At 36.2% G+C, this 19,510-nt stretch overlaps 1 protein-coding gene across 1 annotated transcript in view; it reads left to right on the top strand.

The window, feature by feature from the left end:
• DCN (decorin) overlaps window positions 1–5,346 on the top strand; it is a 39,217-nt gene extending 33,871 nt beyond the window's left edge. Inside the window, exons 7-8 of the mRNA XM_053943964.1 lie at window positions 2,589–2,727; window positions 3,833–5,346. Coding sequence (XP_053799939.1) covers window positions 2,589–2,727; window positions 3,833–4,027 — 334 coding nt within the window. The 3' untranslated portion in view covers window positions 4,028–5,346. The remainder of the gene's footprint in view (window positions 1–2,588; window positions 2,728–3,832) is intronic.
• The last annotated feature ends 14,164 nt before the right edge of the window (window positions 5,347–19,510 follow it).

Here is a 19,510-nt window from a genome sequence, read left to right as displayed (position 1 = left end):
TGAAAAACCAATAATCTTCTGAAAGTAAACCCAAAAAGACTTTGCTAATTACATGCAGGAATGAGCTCCAAGAGGACATTCACATTGCACATCTGATATTACTAATGTCTATATTCTAATAAAAAAAAACTTACTGAAATGGTCTAGCTCCATACAGTGAAAATTGAACCAAGCAAAGGGACTTTTACATTAGGTATCAGGAAAAATTTCTTTACTGAAAGGGTAGTCAGGCACTTCAACAGGCTGCCTAGAGAAGTGGTGGAATCACCTTTCCTGGAAGTGTTCAAAAGGCAAGTGGATGTGGCACCTGGGGACATGGCTTAGGGGTGAACGTGGTGGGGCCACATTAATGGCTGGACTTGGTGGTCTTAGAGGTCTTTTCCAACCTTAATGATTCTATGATTCTAAGCCCAAAATGACAATAATGGTTGAGCATCATGAAGTTTCTTTCAAAAACATAGTGGAAATGATTCAGCGGGGATGTTGGAGAAAGAAGGTGCAAAAGTATTTGAGAATTTCTTCAATTTTCAGATATGTTTTTGATTATTCTCTTCAATGATTTAGAATACTTGGACGAGATCTACTGAAGTGCTGGGAAAATGTTACTTATTCACTAATAAAAAAATGAAGTAATATATCAATGCATGAAGCAAGAATGATTTTTCAAGTTCTTCCTTTTTTTTCCTATGGGAAGGGCGATGAAGACCATATTCCTTTCAAATCACCCTCTGTTTTACACAACAGTATTGACTTCATCTGTAAGCATAGCCCCAGGTGACTGAGAGTTTTTGTAAGACATTTAGAGGAGATGTAATTACATATAATTTCACTCCTTCTGGGATTTAGGACCACTTCACTACAGACTCCTATAATTTCATTCTTTCCCTAAAAGACTGTGCAAAGGGACTATTTTCCTTCAATAGACTAATATGAGAGTCAGAAGTGGGTTTTTTTGGTACTGGTCTCCCAGGTTTGACACATCTGCTTGTAGACCTGTATATGTAGAGAGCACATATTTAGATATGTGTCAAACAAGAATTGATAGCCCTCTGACAAAATGTGGAGGGTTCTTTTTCCAATCTTTTCAAAGGCATTCACTATAAGTACCCATCACTGAAGTCCATCGTAAGCATTCTGTAGAACTTCAGACTGAATTGCTCTGTAGTATCCAATTCCTCAAGCTTACCTAAATTTTGGTATACCCTATTCAAAAGAAAGTTCATTCTAATAGCTTTAAATGAAAATTCTTCATTATCAAATTTTATCTAGGAGATGGGATACTGTGAATTGATTTCTGACTGAAGTAAATTCATATTGATGTAAGTGGGAGCTCTCATTAAACTCTCCTTTGTCATTTAATAGTTTGAAAGCATTGCCATATTTAAATTAGTATGATAAGACTATTTGCATTATATGTAATACTAATTAATACTAGGAAACCTCTCAGCCATAAAGATCAAGCAAGAATTTTCAGTCCTGTGATATTGTTCTAGTTTCAGGCCCTGACTTCTGAAACTGCTACAAGCCATAAAGAATTACAGGTTATTAGATAACTGTGAAGAAGGCTTTCTTTAAAAGTACTCCTTAGCAAATTATTTTAACACGAGGTTTCTTATTACTTGTATTAAAGCCTCTTATTGATTAAGCTATTAGGAAATCTCAGAGCATTTTCCCCCTTAATATTAAAAAAGTGCTTAAAGAAAAGCAGAGCAAAAATACATGAGCTAAATTTAGCCTTCATAGAAATAATTTTTGCAAATGACAATACTCCTGATGATGACAACTTCTGAAGTACTGTCACTGGTTTCTTTACTGCAACACAGAGTACTGTAAATTATGGGAGTCTCTTGAAAAATTTCTGTAGTTTAGTGATTGCAAACCAAAATACTATCAAAACAGAAATACACAGATAGAAACAGATTGTCCAAGTTGAACTTAAATTGTGCTGTAAATCTAATATGTGGATGTGTAAAGCAGAAAGAATGTTTTTGTGATGAAAACTCTAAATTAGAACTTAGGAGAAATGTGTAAGTCCCACTTCTGTGTCCTAGTAAAGGGATCATGAAGTATGACAGAGCTTCTGTTTCCAGCATGCAACGTGGCTCTAACTACTTAATTATCTTTGAAAGATATGGTGGAGTTTTAAGCTTGACAGCTCTGGGAACATGGGTTAAGTAGTTTGTCAAAAAGCTTCAGACAGTGCTCCTAAAATTATAAGTATCACTTATTCAGTATTTCAGGTTCTAAAGAAAAAATGGTGCCTATGGAGGTGATCAGTAGGTATCTACACCAGGATTAGTCATATAGCAAAGGATGCAGTATTGTAAGCACAAGTTGAATGACATAATGATAATTGTGATTGTTCACACCACATGTCAAACTTATTTAATTTTTTTTTTAACCTAGCTCTACCTAGCTCACATATACTTCTGAAAAGTAGCCGGGTCTGTTCTGCAACAGCAGTGTAGAGAAGCAATCAACCCAAGAAAGATAGTTAGATGAGCAAGTTTAACACTATTTTTTTTTTTTTTTTTTTTTTTTTTTTTTTTTTTTTTTTTTTTTTTTTTTTTTTTTTTTAACTTTTTCAGACTAGGTCTCAGTTTCAACAGTATTTCTTCAGTTGAGAATGGCTCTCTTAACAATGTACCTCATCTGAGGGAGCTCCACTTGAACAACAATGAACTTGTCAGAGTACCCAGTGGACTGGGTGATCACAAATATATACAGGTAAAGTTTATCATACTGTCTCAGAGAGCAATAGTTGAAAGATTCCTAATGGTATTTGTGTGTTTATTCAGTCTTGAACAGAAATGTGCACACTATTTTTAACTTGATGCAAGTTTCATAAATGCTTGAATTATCAAGGAAATGTTGAATATGACAGGAAGACTCTCACTCTGAAATTTTTGTGGAAATGGTTATGGAAGTGTATAGGTCTGGAGTCTACATTTGTTGTCCCTCTATGTCTGAAGAGCCATAAAAAAATGGGATTATTTGTGTATTTGGTTTCCTCTTTACTCAAAAAATAACTTCTAAGATAATTTCTTCTGGGGATTTTTTTTTTCATTTCTATTAAGTGGTGGTTTGCAACCTTTCCCAATAACTTTTCCTTTGTTATCTAACAAAACAGTGCCATCAGGAGGGCAAATAGACAAAATAGGCATTTCACATCGCCAGTATTTTTGAGGTCCTTTTGGTCAGATACCTAGAAATACTACATCTTGGGAGCAATTTAAACCTGTCATCACTCAGGCTAAGATTTTACAGGAAAGAAAGCTCCCAAAGAATGAAGATTCCCAAATGTAAATTATCCACTACATGTTGCTTGGAAAAATTCTCCAGAAGTGGTGAATCTGGAGCAAAATAATATTCATCAGCTACTTTAAATTGTCATTAGTGGTTACTTTGGCTCTGAGTCCTGTATAAGTTGCACTCAGGAGAATGAAAATATTGGAGCTAGAGAGAAACCAATTAGCATCAAATACATTCTCTGTATACAGCACATGCTCCAGAGTCACAGTACTGCATTCATAATTTCACATCTTTGTCTCCTCTTTTGGTTACAGTACCATCAGTTGATAGCAACATTATTAGATAGCCTTGCACTTTCTGCACAAGGCAATGTGAAGAGCTTGTGCATGTTCTGAAGAAATTATGTCAATTGGGTGTATGCTAGGTTTTTCAAAAGGTAAACAGAGTCAATGATTTGTTTGGAAAGAAGACATAGTTGTGTAACGTTGCCAAAACACATATGAAACATTTAATGTGAAATAATGTATCTTATTTGCCATGATAGCTCAATTTCTCACTTCAGTGCTTGTATGCTTTGCAGGTGGTCTATCTTCATAACAACAAAATTGCTTCCATTGGTATCAATGACTTCTGCCCTCTTGGCTACAACACCAAAAAGGCCAGCTATTCCGGTGTGAGCCTCTTCAGCAACCCCGTGCAGTACTGGGAAATCCAGCCCTCTGCTTTCCGGTGTATCCATGAACGCTCTGCAGTACAGATTGGAAATTACAAATAGATGTCTAAAGATGGGGCTCGGTTGTGTTCCAGCTAAAGTATCTGTCATTATAGGCCTGTTCAAAAAACCGTTGCTAACAATTAACGCCAAATGCCAGAAACTTCACTTTAAAGTGGAGATGATCCATTGAGGTAGAATAAATGAGACATTACAGATGTACAAGAGCGAGCATACCATCAATAAGAATTGCCCACTGTGCTTTAAACTGACTTATTTCAGCCTTCTTTTCCAGCATGCTTTCTGTGGCATTTTTCAGTTTGCTGAATGCTACAGGTTTTCAGATTCCACTGTATATGAAATTCGGAGTAAATATTTGTCAAGTTATGATTTATAAAAAAAAAAAAAAAGACATTGATTGAGGTTATTTTTATAGCCACACACAGAGAAAAATAGCAGAGGGGAAAAAGACTCTCAAATCATCTTGAGACTTGAGAAGGTAAGAGTTACCTCCTTTAAATTTATTTCAAGCCCTGGAGGTTTAAAAATATCCACTATAAGATAATTCTGAATGTATCTATTTAGCAGAAGCAAATAAAGTTGTTGCTAATGTCATTATTTTTGAAAAAAAAATAAAATAAATTTGTATTGTACACATAGTTCTTTAAAGTTTGCCATTCTTCTAGAGCAATGCTATTCAGAATTAGCCTAACATCATCCTAACAAATAAAATATTGAGTAGTCTGCAGTAAAAATCTTGTAACCTATATCTGGAGCTCGATGACTAAATTTCTCTAGAGCAAATTCTTCTCACCTTAGTCACAAGAGCAGTTTTTATGACTGTACTGCCTTGCAGAGTATGGTATAAGGGTTTAGTAATTGTTATCAAACCATATATTTATCTAAACAAAAAACCATAGCAGTTCACTTTTCACTTGTTCTGCATTGTACATTTGTCAGCATCCTTTACTAGTTTTGTTTTTTAAAAAAAGGAATTAATTGTGAAGTAGAGATATGCAGGCTCCTCTGTCCAACAAATTTCTGGAATTTAGACTTTAGAAGAAAAACTATAAGTATAGAAATATATGAAGTGAAATAACTGCTATTGTGGACATTGTTGGAACATCATTTGTAGATGTATCTATTTAGAGTGATTTGGAGCCCTCTGTAAATTGGGATTCTTCAACCCCTACCAGCGGGTAGCAAGCACACCAAAGGTAGGCTGCACATATCTACTGTCAATCTTCAAAGCTAAACATATACTCAATAAAAACATCACCTGAAAAGAATCTTCTGCAGACTCTTAATACTCCAAAGTCAATCTCTCTAATTTGTAAAACTTATATGTCATTTATATTAAAGAATAATGTAATACAGGCAAACTCCAAAGTGTTTGTCTTTCTTCTTTTGTTTTGATAGAATAACATAAGTGTGTCAGAAATTTAAATAAGTCTTGAAAAAATGAACGTCTTTGGCATAGTGATAGCTAAAGTAAGAATAAGTTGTGTGAAATTCTTTTGCCTCAAGGAACTTTTTCATGCCTAACTCTCATAGGTATTTTTTTAGGAGCAAACAAATTTAGTCTTTTTATAGCTGTCATTTATTCAGTAGTAAATAATTGGAAACAATTATGACTCACTATAACCACTACACAAAAAAAGCATATTTGCACTCTTCTGGGCTATCTTCTTCATATAGTAGCCAATTATTTCACTGCTTTCTATCTGTTTTTCTTCTGGATTTCACATTTTCAGAGAGTTATTTTTAAATAAAACAAACAGTATATGATATCTTTCTGTCAGAGGAGGGAAAACACTCCAGAAAATCATCAGTTATGATTTTTTTTTTCCTTTTGGTTCTTGGTTGGATGTCGGCTATTGTGCAGACAAGGACTTCTTGCAGAAAACTAAGCACTAGCATTTCAAGCGAGAACAAAGGCATTGTCTTAGCCTGAGAAACTCCACTGAGTTTGTATGTACATTATTACAGAAAGAGATTCACACAAAAAATAATAGCAATTACATAAAGCATCATGCAAACATATGCACAAACTCTCCATTTCTCCATCCATCGTTTTAATCTCACATACTAAGGATTTTCTTTCAAAATAGAACAAACTTCAACAAGTCCAGAAGAAAATATCTGAGTCTGGTCCTCCTATGTAATACCCATGATATGTCCCCTATCAAGCTTGCAGCTTACTGCTAAAGCATAAGTTATTTCTCATAAAATACATTCCCTTCTAACAACCAAAGGCTGCAAAGATAGCAGGACTTTCGTGATTCTCAGTCTTTCTCAATGAAACAAAATAAGCAAATCCTTTAACAAAAGACCTAAGCAAGATCATGACAGATTTGAAAGGTAAACTAATTGCTGTTGGTTTTCCATAAGTTGTGCAGCCACACCAATAATATTTGACTGATGGGATTCTATCTACATACAGCATCCGCAGAGAATTCAAAGCAGTGGGAAGCCCAATACTTTTAAAACTGCTTTTCATATAAATAAAGAACAGATGGTACTTCCACTTAAAAACAAAACAAGAAAAAAAAAAAAAAAAAACCACACACAAACAATGTATAAACAATTGGGTGGAAAGAAATAAGAAAACTAAAGTAAAAAGCCTTTGGGCCCTGCAGTGCATCCTCAACTTCTTCGTAAAGTATGAAGACAGTAAATGGTCACAACTGTTGGACTCAAACACATCAAGAATAATTAATACCCTTGTTTCCTGATGCAGCCTAAGGCATCTTATCCCTTACTGTCAACAAGGGTGTGGCCATCTTTTAGTCTGGTTTCTCCTATAATGCACCAGGTTATGGACAGTTATCATATACTCAAATGCTGATGTATAAATGATACTAAATCTAATTTTATTTCCAGGAAAGGATCAGCTCTTAAATTATTGGCATCAGTGTGTTGCTGTCATTTCCAAGACCATACATTTTTTCAACTGGCTCCACAAACTGTTTCTAAAATTATCTAAGCACAAGGTCTGATAACAGGTCTTTGGCCAATAATTTGGTTTTGGGGGCTTTTTTTTTTTTTTGGGAGGGGGGGTGGTTGGTTGGTTGGTTTTTTTGTTTTGTTTTTTGGGGTTTTTTTTTGAGCTGCTAGTAAACCTCTCTGTTATAATCTATTTCTGCTTATGTTAGCTATTTTTTTAAAACACAGAACATTTTCCACCTCACACTCACTTATGTGTAAAAAATGGGAAAAAGCTGAAAAATTGTGTTTGTTCAAAGCAAGCATTAACTTATGTATTTCTAATAGCATATGCAAAATACCTAAAAAAGATTACAGACTTTCTGATCCCACCACTACTCTGAAGTGCCATCTAGTGTCACTGAGGGACAGTAACAAAGTTACTGCATTACTCAAATTCACATAATCTGTTGTTTTGGTTTTCTCTTTTTATTAAGTCAGAGGTGCAGAGCTGTGAAATCAATAGTCTTTTTGCACACCCACAATCAAATGCATTTGCTTTGAACAAGGATGGGTTGTTTCTCATTCTCTCTATATGCATACATTGCTCCGAATTCAGTTTTTCTTCAGAGAACTGCCTACATCTGTGTTTTTTTTTTTTTTTTTTTCTGAAGAGTTGCCCTAGTTTAGCTGAAAGCAGTTCATTCAAAAAAAAGGAAAATAAATTAAAGAGTCATGTTAGTGAAAATTTGCAGAGCACTGGAGTGGAAATATGGGCTGTGAGATAGAGGTTCAATATTAGCTGCCTCATCTTCAAAATGAAATTGTGAAATTAAAAATAGTTGATAATTTTTAGCATAAAACATTATCTTAACAATGCCCCAGCAGCTCCATCTGCAAAAGAACAAACTTTCTGTGGATGTCCTGAAAAGGCACAAAAACTGTTTAGCTGTTTGGATTACACTCAACACAAACACTCAAACAGCAAGACTCATCAATGGCTGCATTTTAAGTGACACAAACCAGCCTTTGGCCTCCTGCCCTGCTTCCTGCTCTGGAAGTTCAGGGCTGTTACTGTGCCATAAGTGCATAAGAGGATCAGTCTGGATACAGGCACTACTGAAGGCTGTTTACCCTGCCTCTTAAACACCACACTTTCCTTTCTGAGATTTAAAGAAGTGGTTTCTCCATAACTGCTTTGTCAGGCAGTTTTCTGTCTCAGTGTGTACATTATGCTGCTTGAAAGCTTTGGAGATTACCTCTATGTGGGTGTCTTAAGTCAGCAGACCAGAAGAATGTTAATGGTCTGTTACTGCCTGGGTGAATTGGATTTAAATCTGCAGGAGAAAGAATAGAAAAAAAACTGCAAGAAATTTTATTGTTCTAATTATATATTTATTAATATATTTCACATATCTTTTTAGACTACAGCAAAAATAATAACAAAATTATAACAGCGTGATGAGAAGCAGTGATGGTTGCGTTTCTATATCTATCCATGTGTACCTCCACTGCATGAAGTGAAGAAGTTTTTGAAAAGCAGCAATAATTGTAGGCCTTGCATCTGCAAACACTTACCCACATGAGTAGCTCCAATATTTTCACTCAGAGGAGCTGAAAAAATATAGATGGGCATCAATTTTGAAGGTAAACTAAAAAAAAAAAAATAGAAAAAAAGAAAAAAAAGGTACTGTCCACTCTATAAATACAAAAGGCTGTTTTTAAACAAAAAAAAAAAAAAAATCCTGAACTGTCTAAAACACCTCTATCCAGGAAATTTTTATGCCAGGAAATGGCCCAGGTACTTCCTTTGGCTCACTCCTAGAAGGAGAGAAGGTGAATACTTGAAAATTATGATTTCTAGTCATAAATGGCATGATATTTTTTTTAGATGCACAAATATTAATTGATATATGGTGTTGTTCCTAGCTTTTGACAGAATGGACAGTAGAATATTTACTGCTTTATTCTGGATATTCCCTGGATGAAAAGATAGAATGAACCCTCAGAAATTTCACTGATGATACAAAACTGGGGAGTGGGGTTGTTGGATGATCTGCTGAAGGCTGTGCTGCCATTCAATGGGACCTTGACAGACTGGAGAATTGGGCAGAGAGAAACCAATGAGGTTCAGCAAGGGCAAATTCAGGGTCCTGGACATGGGCAGGAATAGCTCAAGGCACCACCACAGACTGGGAGCTGACCTGCTAGAGAACAGCTCTGCAAGGATGGCCATGAGCCAGCAGCAGCCTTGCAGCCAGGAGGGTCAATGATGTCCTGGGGTGCATTGGGAAGAGTGTGGCCAGCAGGCCAAGGGGGGTGATCCTGCCCCTCTAATCAGCCCTGGTGAGGCCAGTCCTGGTGCTGTGTCCAGTTCTGGGCTTCTCAGGACACGAAAGAAAAGGACCTACTGGAGAGGGCCCAGTGATGGGCTACAAAGGTGATTAAGAGCATCCCTCTTATAAGGAGAAACTGGGGATGCTGGGCCTGTTAGGTCTGGAGAGGAGAAGATTGAGAGTGGGTCTCACCAACACCTGTAGATATCTCAAAGGTAGGTTTCAAGAGGATAGTGCCAGACTATTTTCAGTGGTGCCCAGCGACAGGGAGAGGAACATAAATTAAACCACCTGAAGTTTCATCTTAACATGAGGAAAAATTTCTTTACACTAAGGGTGGTCCCTTCTAATTGTGATTCTGTATGAATTATTACAATTTATAAAACTTTCTATATTCATATTTAACATGAAATCAAGCAAAATTTTTCCAACTCTTTATATTATTGTCTAATCAGCATTGCAGTATATATTTTGTGATAAATCATACTTACACCTTTTATTCATTTTCAATTAGTGTATTAAAGCATATATTATATTTGAATAAAAAAGCCTTAAGAATTTTGTTGCTATTTTTGAAACTACAAGTTTATGCAAGTTACATTATTGTTTCCAGATGAAGACTTTAATTGAGATTAATTAGGCTAGTACTGCTCTACAGAGTAATTTTTGAAAGTGTTCAAATCCCTAAAGTCATGGAAAATAGGGACCATGTGTCTGCTACTAAGCGCATGTTAGAAAGCCCTTTCAACAGGAAAAACTCAGAGCCAATTAAAGCTAATCATGTAGCATTCTGATGCTGAATCCTTTAATCTTTTCATTTCAAGGTATTGAATCTTTGCAGGAATCAAAAGCTTGTAAAGAATAAACCAAATTCCAGAGTGAAGAAAAAAAAAAGAAATTTCAAGATGCATGAAATAATCTCAACATGAAAGACAGAATAGTTCTAACTACTGCTGGCCTATGCTAGAAACTCTAGACAATTGAAATGCTTCAAAAGCATTTCATATTCCCTTCTGAGAATATCGGAGTTTTGTCCATACACATAATTCTAACATGGAAGGAAAACATGGATACATTGCAATGAATTCTTGAAACAAAGGGCTGACTTTGAAGAGTTGCCTAACCGAGAGTGATTGAGAGATCTTAAACCTCGAGTCACTTAATATTCCATCATGCCACCAAGAAAATAAAGCAAAAAGATTAGCCTTTTGGCTATATTTTAGATTTCTATCCTTTACTGCTCATTTTCAGCACCAAATTCTTTAAAGACATGCCAATCTGCATGTGTAGATTAGAGAGAGATAGAGAAGACTGTGTGAATTTCTCTTTAACAGATACAGATAATTGAATTGTTATGGAAAAAGTTAAATATATTAGCTCTTTACTGCTCTCAAAGGACTAAATTACAATGAAGTGGTGATAGTCCCTTTGAACTGCCTTGTTAGAATTCTGACACACAGGAATGTCACGTTTCCTGCATCTTAGACAGTGGGAATGGTCTCACAGTATGAAAAAAAAATGCAACAGCACAAGGATTTTAGATTATTCTGCAGAAAGAAATAGCATTAATATGAATTGAAGAAGACATGTCCCATTTACCAAAGCTCTGTCCTACAGAGGAGGAAGCTGAGGATGCCTCCAGCCCATCTCCACCCTCCCTCACCTTTCAAGTGAGGAAGTTGAGATAAAAGAGCTTTCTAGCCCCTTGGTTACCTCATGGACAGCTTTTGGGCTGGTATGAAAGCATGTAGTACATGAACATATGTGAACCTCGTGAGGATCAAAGCAATCCCAGCATTGGTACAGAATGGGCGATGAATAGTCTGAGACCAGTCCTGCAAAGAAAGATTTTGGGATATGTGTGGATGAATAATTGCATATGAACCGGCAGTGTGCACTTGCAGCCTAGAAAGCAAAACATATCCTGGGCTGCATCAACAGCAGTGTGGCCATCAGGGAATGCAGGGAGCTGATTCTGCTCCTCTTCCCCACGTTCCTGAGCAACCCACCTGCAGTTATGCATACAGTGCTGGGGTCCTCAGCACAGGAAAGAGCTGATAGAGTGAGGCTAGAGGAGAACCACAAGAAGGGTCAGAGGGCTGGGGCACCTCTCCTGCCCAAGAAACTCTGAGAGAATTGGAATTGTTCTGGGGTAAAAAAAGACTAAGGAGAGACATTATTGCAGTCTTTCACTATATAATGAAGGTTTATAATACAGAGGCTTTTTACCATGGCCTGTAGTGACAAGATAAGGTACAATGGTTTTAAGCTGAAAGATGGTAGAATTAGGTTGGACATGAGGAAGATTTTCTTTAAATTAAGGCTGGTGAGACACTGGAACAGGTTGCTCAGAGAAGCTGTGGCTGTTTCATCACTGGCAGCGTTCAAGGCCAGGTAGGATTGGGTTTTTGGCAAGCTGGACTCATGGAAAGTGTTGCTTATTGTAAGGAGGTTGGACTACATGATCTCTAAAGGTCCCTTCTAAACCAAACCATTCTGTGATTCCAAATGCAATAACAGGGCACTAAGTACACCAGTAGGCTCTTGCTGCCATAACCATCTCTTCCACAGCGTCTGTCCACCTAGATTTCTACCTCACATTGTCCAAGAGCTACATTTTAGCTCAATTCCTTGTCTTTTCCCTGAGCTTACAGCTGGGTTTCAGCAAGAGAGACCAGCTGTGCAGGAGAAGGCAAGCTGGGAGCAAGCAGTCACATAAGGCAGGGCAGCAGCCTCAGGATTGAGGTAACAGTGCCACAGTACCCCATGAAGCACAGCAAAGCTGTTTGTGACAGTCTGTGACTGTAAAAGATGTCCCCTGAGAGGGCAGGCTTAAGGTCAAGCTCAGACTGCAAGTCAATAATACAATGCCAGGTACAAAATTAGGAACAGTGTACCCAGGACAGAGCTAGGACTGGGATTCAGATGGAATACAGCTGCTGGACAGTGGGTGGAGGCAGTGTGGCTGGAAAATGTGGATGAAGCTGGAGTAACATCTACAACATCACCTGAGTTAATTAGGAACACAAGCCCTGTTCTCCAAAGCCTTGCAAGGCACTTCTCTAAAAATGTTTTGATGTTTGTGACAAGTCATTAGCGGTGGCTTTCAGAAGAAAGATTTCCTGCTAATTGGTAAAGCAAACACCTCCTTCCCTTCACCAAGCTTTGAATCAAACATTTTGAGTCAACATTTTGATGTGGGCCATCACCCACACATCTATTCCCTACTTGTTTGAAAGAATGGCCCTCATGTAGACTCCCTGGAAAAATAACCATTCTGAGACAACACATATCTGATGGGTCTCAGGGTTATTTAATTATGCTTGTGTTAAAAGGTCCATAATAATGGTAAAGATTTAACTGCTAAAACACAGTGTAAAACCCTTCCTTTTATGAGTGAAGTTATTACAAATATGTGATCCCAGCTGTCATTCTATTTTCATGAAATTGAATAGGAGCAATGGGTTTGCCATACTACAACTGAGTAGTCATATTATCTGTGTCTATCTAGAAGCTGCTATGAGGTAGGAAAATGGCCTAAATTATAGTGCTGCTCACTGGTACTGCTGTAGCTAAGTTTGTGTCAGCAGTTCTATGTGAAACCAGCTTTTCCACTTAAATATTATTCCTCTCCTAAATCTTGGAATCAGATCTTGTTTCTCAAGCATATTTGTTTCTCCTTTGAAAATTAAAAATAGTCCATAGTATCTTCTTCAAAACCTCAGTATAAGGCAAAAGTGTATATAAATACAACCATACACAGGCAAACACATATAAATGTTGATAAAATGGTGGAAATAACGAAATTATAATCTGATAAAATTCAAATTGTGGATCAGGGCATGTCAGCAAACCTTAGGACCTGAATGTCTACTTTCTTATTGATGGCTTAGGTTATATTCTAGAGTCTAAAGCTACATTTTTGTTATTAAGTGAAATCATGCCATTTTCAAAGGCTGGAACATGACTTAGTCTCATCTTTGTTGTAAGGCTTTCTTGCCTCATGAAACGCAGTGGCTTCATTTAAGCTCTATGTTGAGAGTGATAAGTCCCAAACCCTGGCTAGGAATTGTTTAGTTCAGGCTAGAATCATGCAAAATCCCATTCTTATATACTAATACTGCAAAGAATAACTTGCCATTTTCAGGGGCATTATGTGATTTATTAGTGTAGGTAAAACCTAAAGAAGAGAGAAGTCATCAATTTCCTTTTATACAATAATTTTTTTGTGACATTAATATTTTGCATTTATCTACCCAAACACTGAGAATGCTGTTAAGCTGCCTGTTACCTGAATGCTTTCCTTACTTTTTCTTCTCATTCAGCTATAATGCTCTCTGCAATCCTTCACGGTAATGCTAATCTCTGGGTTTTTTATATCTTTGAACAGCTGAGACTTGGGAAGAGTTACAGAATTTGATTGCAGTACTTTCCATACACACAACCCAGAAGCCGTTGCAACCCAGTTGAGAAGAGAGAAGGGAAGACATTCCCTCTGAGTTAGCTTTCTATCACTATTCCAAAAAGATGCAGCATCTTTCAAAATGCTCTTCTGTTTTTTTAGCATAAAGTATTTATGTATTTATATATAATATATATATATATTATATATATATAAATTAAAATAGTATGGAAGCATTAAAAGGTCTACTCAGAAGCTAAAGGGCCAGATGTTGATTCCAGGTTTTGGGTCAATTCAGTTTACCATTTAACAAACAGACACACATTTTTAAAAATATACAGATACAGAATTATCCAAATACATTAACTAGGTGATTGCTGAAGCCTGAAAAAAAATGAGATGAAGAAAAAAGAATTAAGCTAAATAGACAGAAGTCTGAAATCTATGGGAGGTGAACAGGTTTAATTGGGAAATGCTGTATTCTCCTTAAAACATTGCAGGATGAGGGAAAAGTTAGTGCAGCTGGGTCATTCTTGAGTTGGATGGAGATCAACTCAGACATTAAGCACATTTGTGTCCATTCAAAATAAGTTTACAAAGCTTGACTCTGTGACACAAAATGTCTTAAATAGTTTCTCTCCTTTCCAATGTATACAACTGATACAGTTATATATGAAAATCTTTGATTGACTGAAGAAAAGAAAACTGATCAGTGAGGCCTCAGGTGATGGTCTAATGGAATCAGAGAACTGTCTTCAAAATTTTTATTTGACCTTTCAGAGAATTGCTTATTTTGGCTTTTTTTACTAGTGTGATTTTTAGAGGTGGCAAGAAAGTGGAAAATACCTGTGGGTTAATAGACCATGACTGCTTCCAGATTTGTACATCCCATTTTGCTTGGCTCTATTTCTGCAACATTTCATTGCAGGTATTCTGCTGAATACACAGCTAAGAGAGGACTGTGGAGAAAATTATTGGAGAATACTGTTCAGACAGTTTACATAAAGTGAAGCTATTACTTAGGAGACTGATTATTTCCTGGACTGGAGCTCCAAGGGCACAACTTATGTTCCAAAAGATAAGTGTCTAATATCATTCTGGATTGCTTATATGTGCCTGGTGTCCTTCTGCTACTTCAGGACAGGACAAGTCTGCTCAGAATCCTGAGTCACAGTAGCCAGACCCTCTTGGCTTTGCTGTGCAGCCCAGGGCATGTCAGAGAACAATTAGATGTCCTTGCACTACCTGACTGAAACCCCTTGACCACAGGCAACTGCCTAAATGCAGATGTCTTGCTATTAAGCACTTTGAAGTTCTTTGCTTTGCCACCAGCTACCATTTGAAAAGGGCACAGGTGTTAAAGTCATCTTCCATAATCTATACAGGTGAGTTGGACACCTGAGAGCCGCTCAAATAATACTGGAGGTCTACCTTTAGGTAAGTGAATACTGTTATTGTGTCTGTGTTGGACAACTGAATCACTCCCCAGGCTCCACAACTGTTTATTTCATCCCCACTTGTCTTGAGGAGTGCCTGGACTCTTATCTCACATTTAGACATCTGTGTTTGCTATCTCCCAGGACCAAAATGTCAGATACATCACATATCTGACACTATTTATAATAATAGATAGTCTGCAGCTTGCAGAGAAGTGGAGGAAATCTTAGTGAGATATAAGGTGGAGTAACTTTAAAAAAAAATAGCTTTTCGAATGGGAAATTTGATTTTTGAGATGCTTTTAGCAGGGCTATGTGGCCATGTAGTAAAGCATTAGTAGAGCTTCTCAACACTGCACAATTCCTAAGACAAAATTTGTTTCATACAGCATGAGGTTAATCCACTCCAGATTTCTTGATAAAAATAAAGACAATTAAATCACTGGATTGGAATCTGTGGTTGCCAAAACTGACCATTTAATATGGCCAAAAGCATATTTCCAGCCAGTCTTTCAGAGGAGCTCAATGTCTCTAAACAGGAAAAGGATGAACAAATTTGTCTGGAAGGAAAAAATTGTAAGAAAAATAAAAATACCTCTTCATATACCTCTTGTTTCTTGATATAACACCCAAAAAAGGGCAGTTTTAACCATAACTTTCTTTATTTCACTTGAAAAGTAAAATGTAAGTAGAAGGGAAAAACATCATGAGACATAAAGAAAAAAAGAAAGGTTCAAATTAAATAATAGTGTCCCTGTACATATGGCAGAAGACAGTTGGAAGAGGATGGAGATTTTCTTGAGGAAGAGAAATTCTAGTAATGTTATCTATAATAGTACATCATTTACTACTACTACTATACATATATATAGTAGATATATCTATCTTTAGTACAACTAAAAAGACACAAGCCAATGGTTAGCAATGGAGTATGAATAAAAATAATCATTGTTTACTGCATTTGGAAAGGAGTAGATCTGTTTTTCAGACTGATGTATTTTTATTATATCATGTTCTTTCTAAAAAAAAAAAAACAAACAAACAAAAATGTTTGATAGTGAGAAATACTTTTAGATTTGGTTGTCATTAATAGTTTGTACTTAAACATCTCAGGAAGACATGTAAGAGTTTGCTTCGTTTACAGTCCATTTTCATGAACCTGGGAATACCAGAACACTGATGTGCTGTTACTGTTCATGGATTTTAAATAGGTAAATGCTGTCTCTACCTCAAGACTATTAATCTGTCACCAGTCCTAGGGAAAATAATATAAAAATTTCACACAGCATTCAGGGGGTAATGAACTAAGTGACAGCTAATGTCAAAATAGATACTAATAGGTAGCCAATGATATAATAGATATTATCTATCAAACTTTACTTGCTGCTGAGGTTTTAAACTTGGTAAAAGCATCTTCTGTAGTTGCTATAGATTTGTCCAAGGTGCCTCATTTTAGAAATGACAATGGGCAGTATTTTTAAAAGCTGCATATTAAGTGGCTCCCAAACTGTCCCACTGTCATGGCAAAGATGAATTATGACTTAGTGGATCTGTTTAACTCCAAGGTCACATAAACTAGCAGAAGTCCAAATGCTATATTCTTGTTGTACAGAATCCAGATGATTTAACATCTCTTCTGACCTTAAGCTGTAGTGATCTGATTGCAAACTGACATTGATAATGCTTAGATGCTGGGAAGGTGTTTAGTATCCAATGATTTTCAAAGCAGGTCTATGTTGGTACAACATTAGCATATACAAATAATAGGTGGTGAACTAACCAAGTTGGCCAAGTCCAACTCTGCCTTTTCCATAAATTATCTGTACTGTTTACAATACAGAAATACAGAGATGCTGCTATAATTTTTACATGTAACCACAATGTACCCACAAATTCAACAGCTCCTTGAGATACTCTTGGATTCTTTACATTAGGAATCATTTGAATTGTCTCATGCTCCAAGGCCACCTAATTTTCTATTATACATGGATCAGCAGATATTAAATGTTATGACAAAACCTACAGGATATATTAAGGAGTCTGGTTTAAAAACAGACTCTTGCCTTCATGTTTAGTCCTAATTAAAAAAAAAAAAAGCTTTGATCAGACTTTGGATCAACGCAAAGAAATTTTGTTGTTGACTATTTGAATCAAATCAAAAACAGTCTGAAAAGCAACAGAGAGGAGGACAACAGTACTAGAATATAGACACTGTCAAGTTTGAAGCAAAACAGCGAGCAGTCTTTCGGAAGGACAAAAACAAAGATTCGTGCTAACTAAAATATCTGTTGCGGTCTGCTAATAGGTTGTAACACTGTTACCATTTTTGTAAGTTTCCATAGCTGGTATTTCCTTTTTAGGAGAAAGGAAAAGAAGGATTTGGATCACCACAAAGTTTGTAATGCTTATAGTATGTGCTCTAACACTTTCCATTTAACATGTAAGTCCAGTGTAGAGGCTGAAAAAAATAAAATTTCAATTAGGAGGAATGGAAGTTTTCAGATGAAAAAATAAGCACCTACAGCCTCCAGAATCTGGAACTGAATTGTTTTTAGTGGAACTCATTAAATATGAGTCAGCTTTCAGTAATATTTTCAAAATGCTGCAGAATTCTACAGAAATACTTAACTAATTGTTCCTGGAGATTTGTGCCAATATCATATTTTTGTTTATTCACTATATATTGGCTAACATGCTGTATATTCACTGCTTAGAGACATAGAAAACATCATATATGAACATTATGTTGCCTCTTTATAATTAAGTGGCTTGCTGCATGGTGTCCATGGAACAGCTTTTTCCCTTAATGGAGGTTTCTTAACCCCTGCTGCAGGTTGCCAAATAAAATGAGCCAACCTTCATTTCATCTTGAGAGTAATATTTAATTTAAATTCTGAGTGATCAGAGAGAAAACCTCATTGCTCATTTCCTGTGGCAGTGTGAAAATTTCCACAAGGAATTTTTCTGGAGCTATATATTCTTATGGCAAAAATACTCTACTCCTGATACTGGGTACCCAATTCTCTTGGTTCTGTGTACCAGATGTGCGCACAGGTTTAAGATGAAAACAAAGAAGGAGTTGGTTTTGATAGTATCTATTAAGTTTTGGTAACCTAAGTCTTTTGGGGAAAAGGGTATTAAATCCAAATAGATTCGGAGGCACTTCCATTTGTGCAGAAGTGCAAAGAAGCTATAAAGAAGGCAGTTTTACAAGAGAAAAAGAGAGGATTTCGCTGATCAGTGTAGAAACAAAATGGTGACACTGTAACTCAAGAATATTTGAGTGCATGGCCAGGTCTCAGCCAGTGCAAATTGACTTTCAGTGAGCTCTGCTTTCAGATTCTTTCATTACAACCCATTAGACTTGGCCATCTCCAGCCATGAAAATATAAATTAAAAAAAAAAAAAACAAAAAAAAACAAAACACAAAGGGGCTTTTATCACATAAAAGAAATATTTCTATTAATATATCACAAGACAAAGACAATTAGATTATAATAGGTTTTGATCATATTTCCCATCAAAGAAAGATGAATAATTAAGGTATAAAAGAAAATAAATTTTAAAGAAAAACTGCAGCACAGTGGTTGTAAAGGTGAAATATTAATATGGCCTGACATCATCAGTGTGAAGCATATTCATAACCAGTTTACAACTTAGATGACATAGGTGAATTTACATATTATTTTGTGTATTCATTGGAAATTAGCTAGACTTCATTCACATGCTGTTTAATGACTTCTGAGAGCTAACAAAAGAACTACTGCACAGAATACAAAATAGGACCAGAAATAAAGAAATCACGCAACCACAGTCCCACCCTCTGTTGCAGAAGAAGCAATACCTTCATTTGCTGAGTTGTAGTACCTACCTGCTCTCCCAAACAGGCTTATGAGGTGATAGCTTCATGAATTAGAACAGTAAGATTAGGAAAAGCATAAAAATTATGCCAAAGGGCAGTATTAAATAACAGATTGGAGAGACAGAAAAAATCTTATTAAAAAGGGAGGAAAATCTATTGTTTTTTATCTTAACCTCAGAAGGCATGTGATTCTTCATCTTGACTGTGCAATTTACATAGCTAATTTAAAACAGTCAGCAAGACAGGAACTATATGAATGAACAAGTGTCAGCTGAACTTTATGTGACCCAAGGTTTTACCATGTTAATTTCAAAATATCATCAGTTTGCTTAATAAGATTTTTAAGCTAAAAAGATATGCATGTTTTATATTTCTGTTATCAGAATGAGAAAAAGGATGTATACTTGATATACAGAAAAAGCTGGTTCATAAATACAACTGTGCCAAAAGCATATTAAGCCTGGATTATCCTGTACTTGCAGCCAATGTTCAATTCTATTTGTACTGCAAATGCAAAACTACACCTATTACTGAGGGTTCAAAATATACATTAATTTATCATAATGTTGGGCTTGTCCTTCAAAA

Source organism: Vidua chalybeata, chromosome 5 (genome assembly GCF_026979565.1).
Source record: "Vidua chalybeata isolate OUT-0048 chromosome 5, bVidCha1 merged haplotype, whole genome shotgun sequence".
Lineage (NCBI taxonomy): Eukaryota > Metazoa > Chordata > Aves > Passeriformes > Viduidae > Vidua > Vidua chalybeata.
Note: the sequence above shows the minus strand (reverse complement) of the source record. Positions and strands in the feature narration are given on the sequence as shown.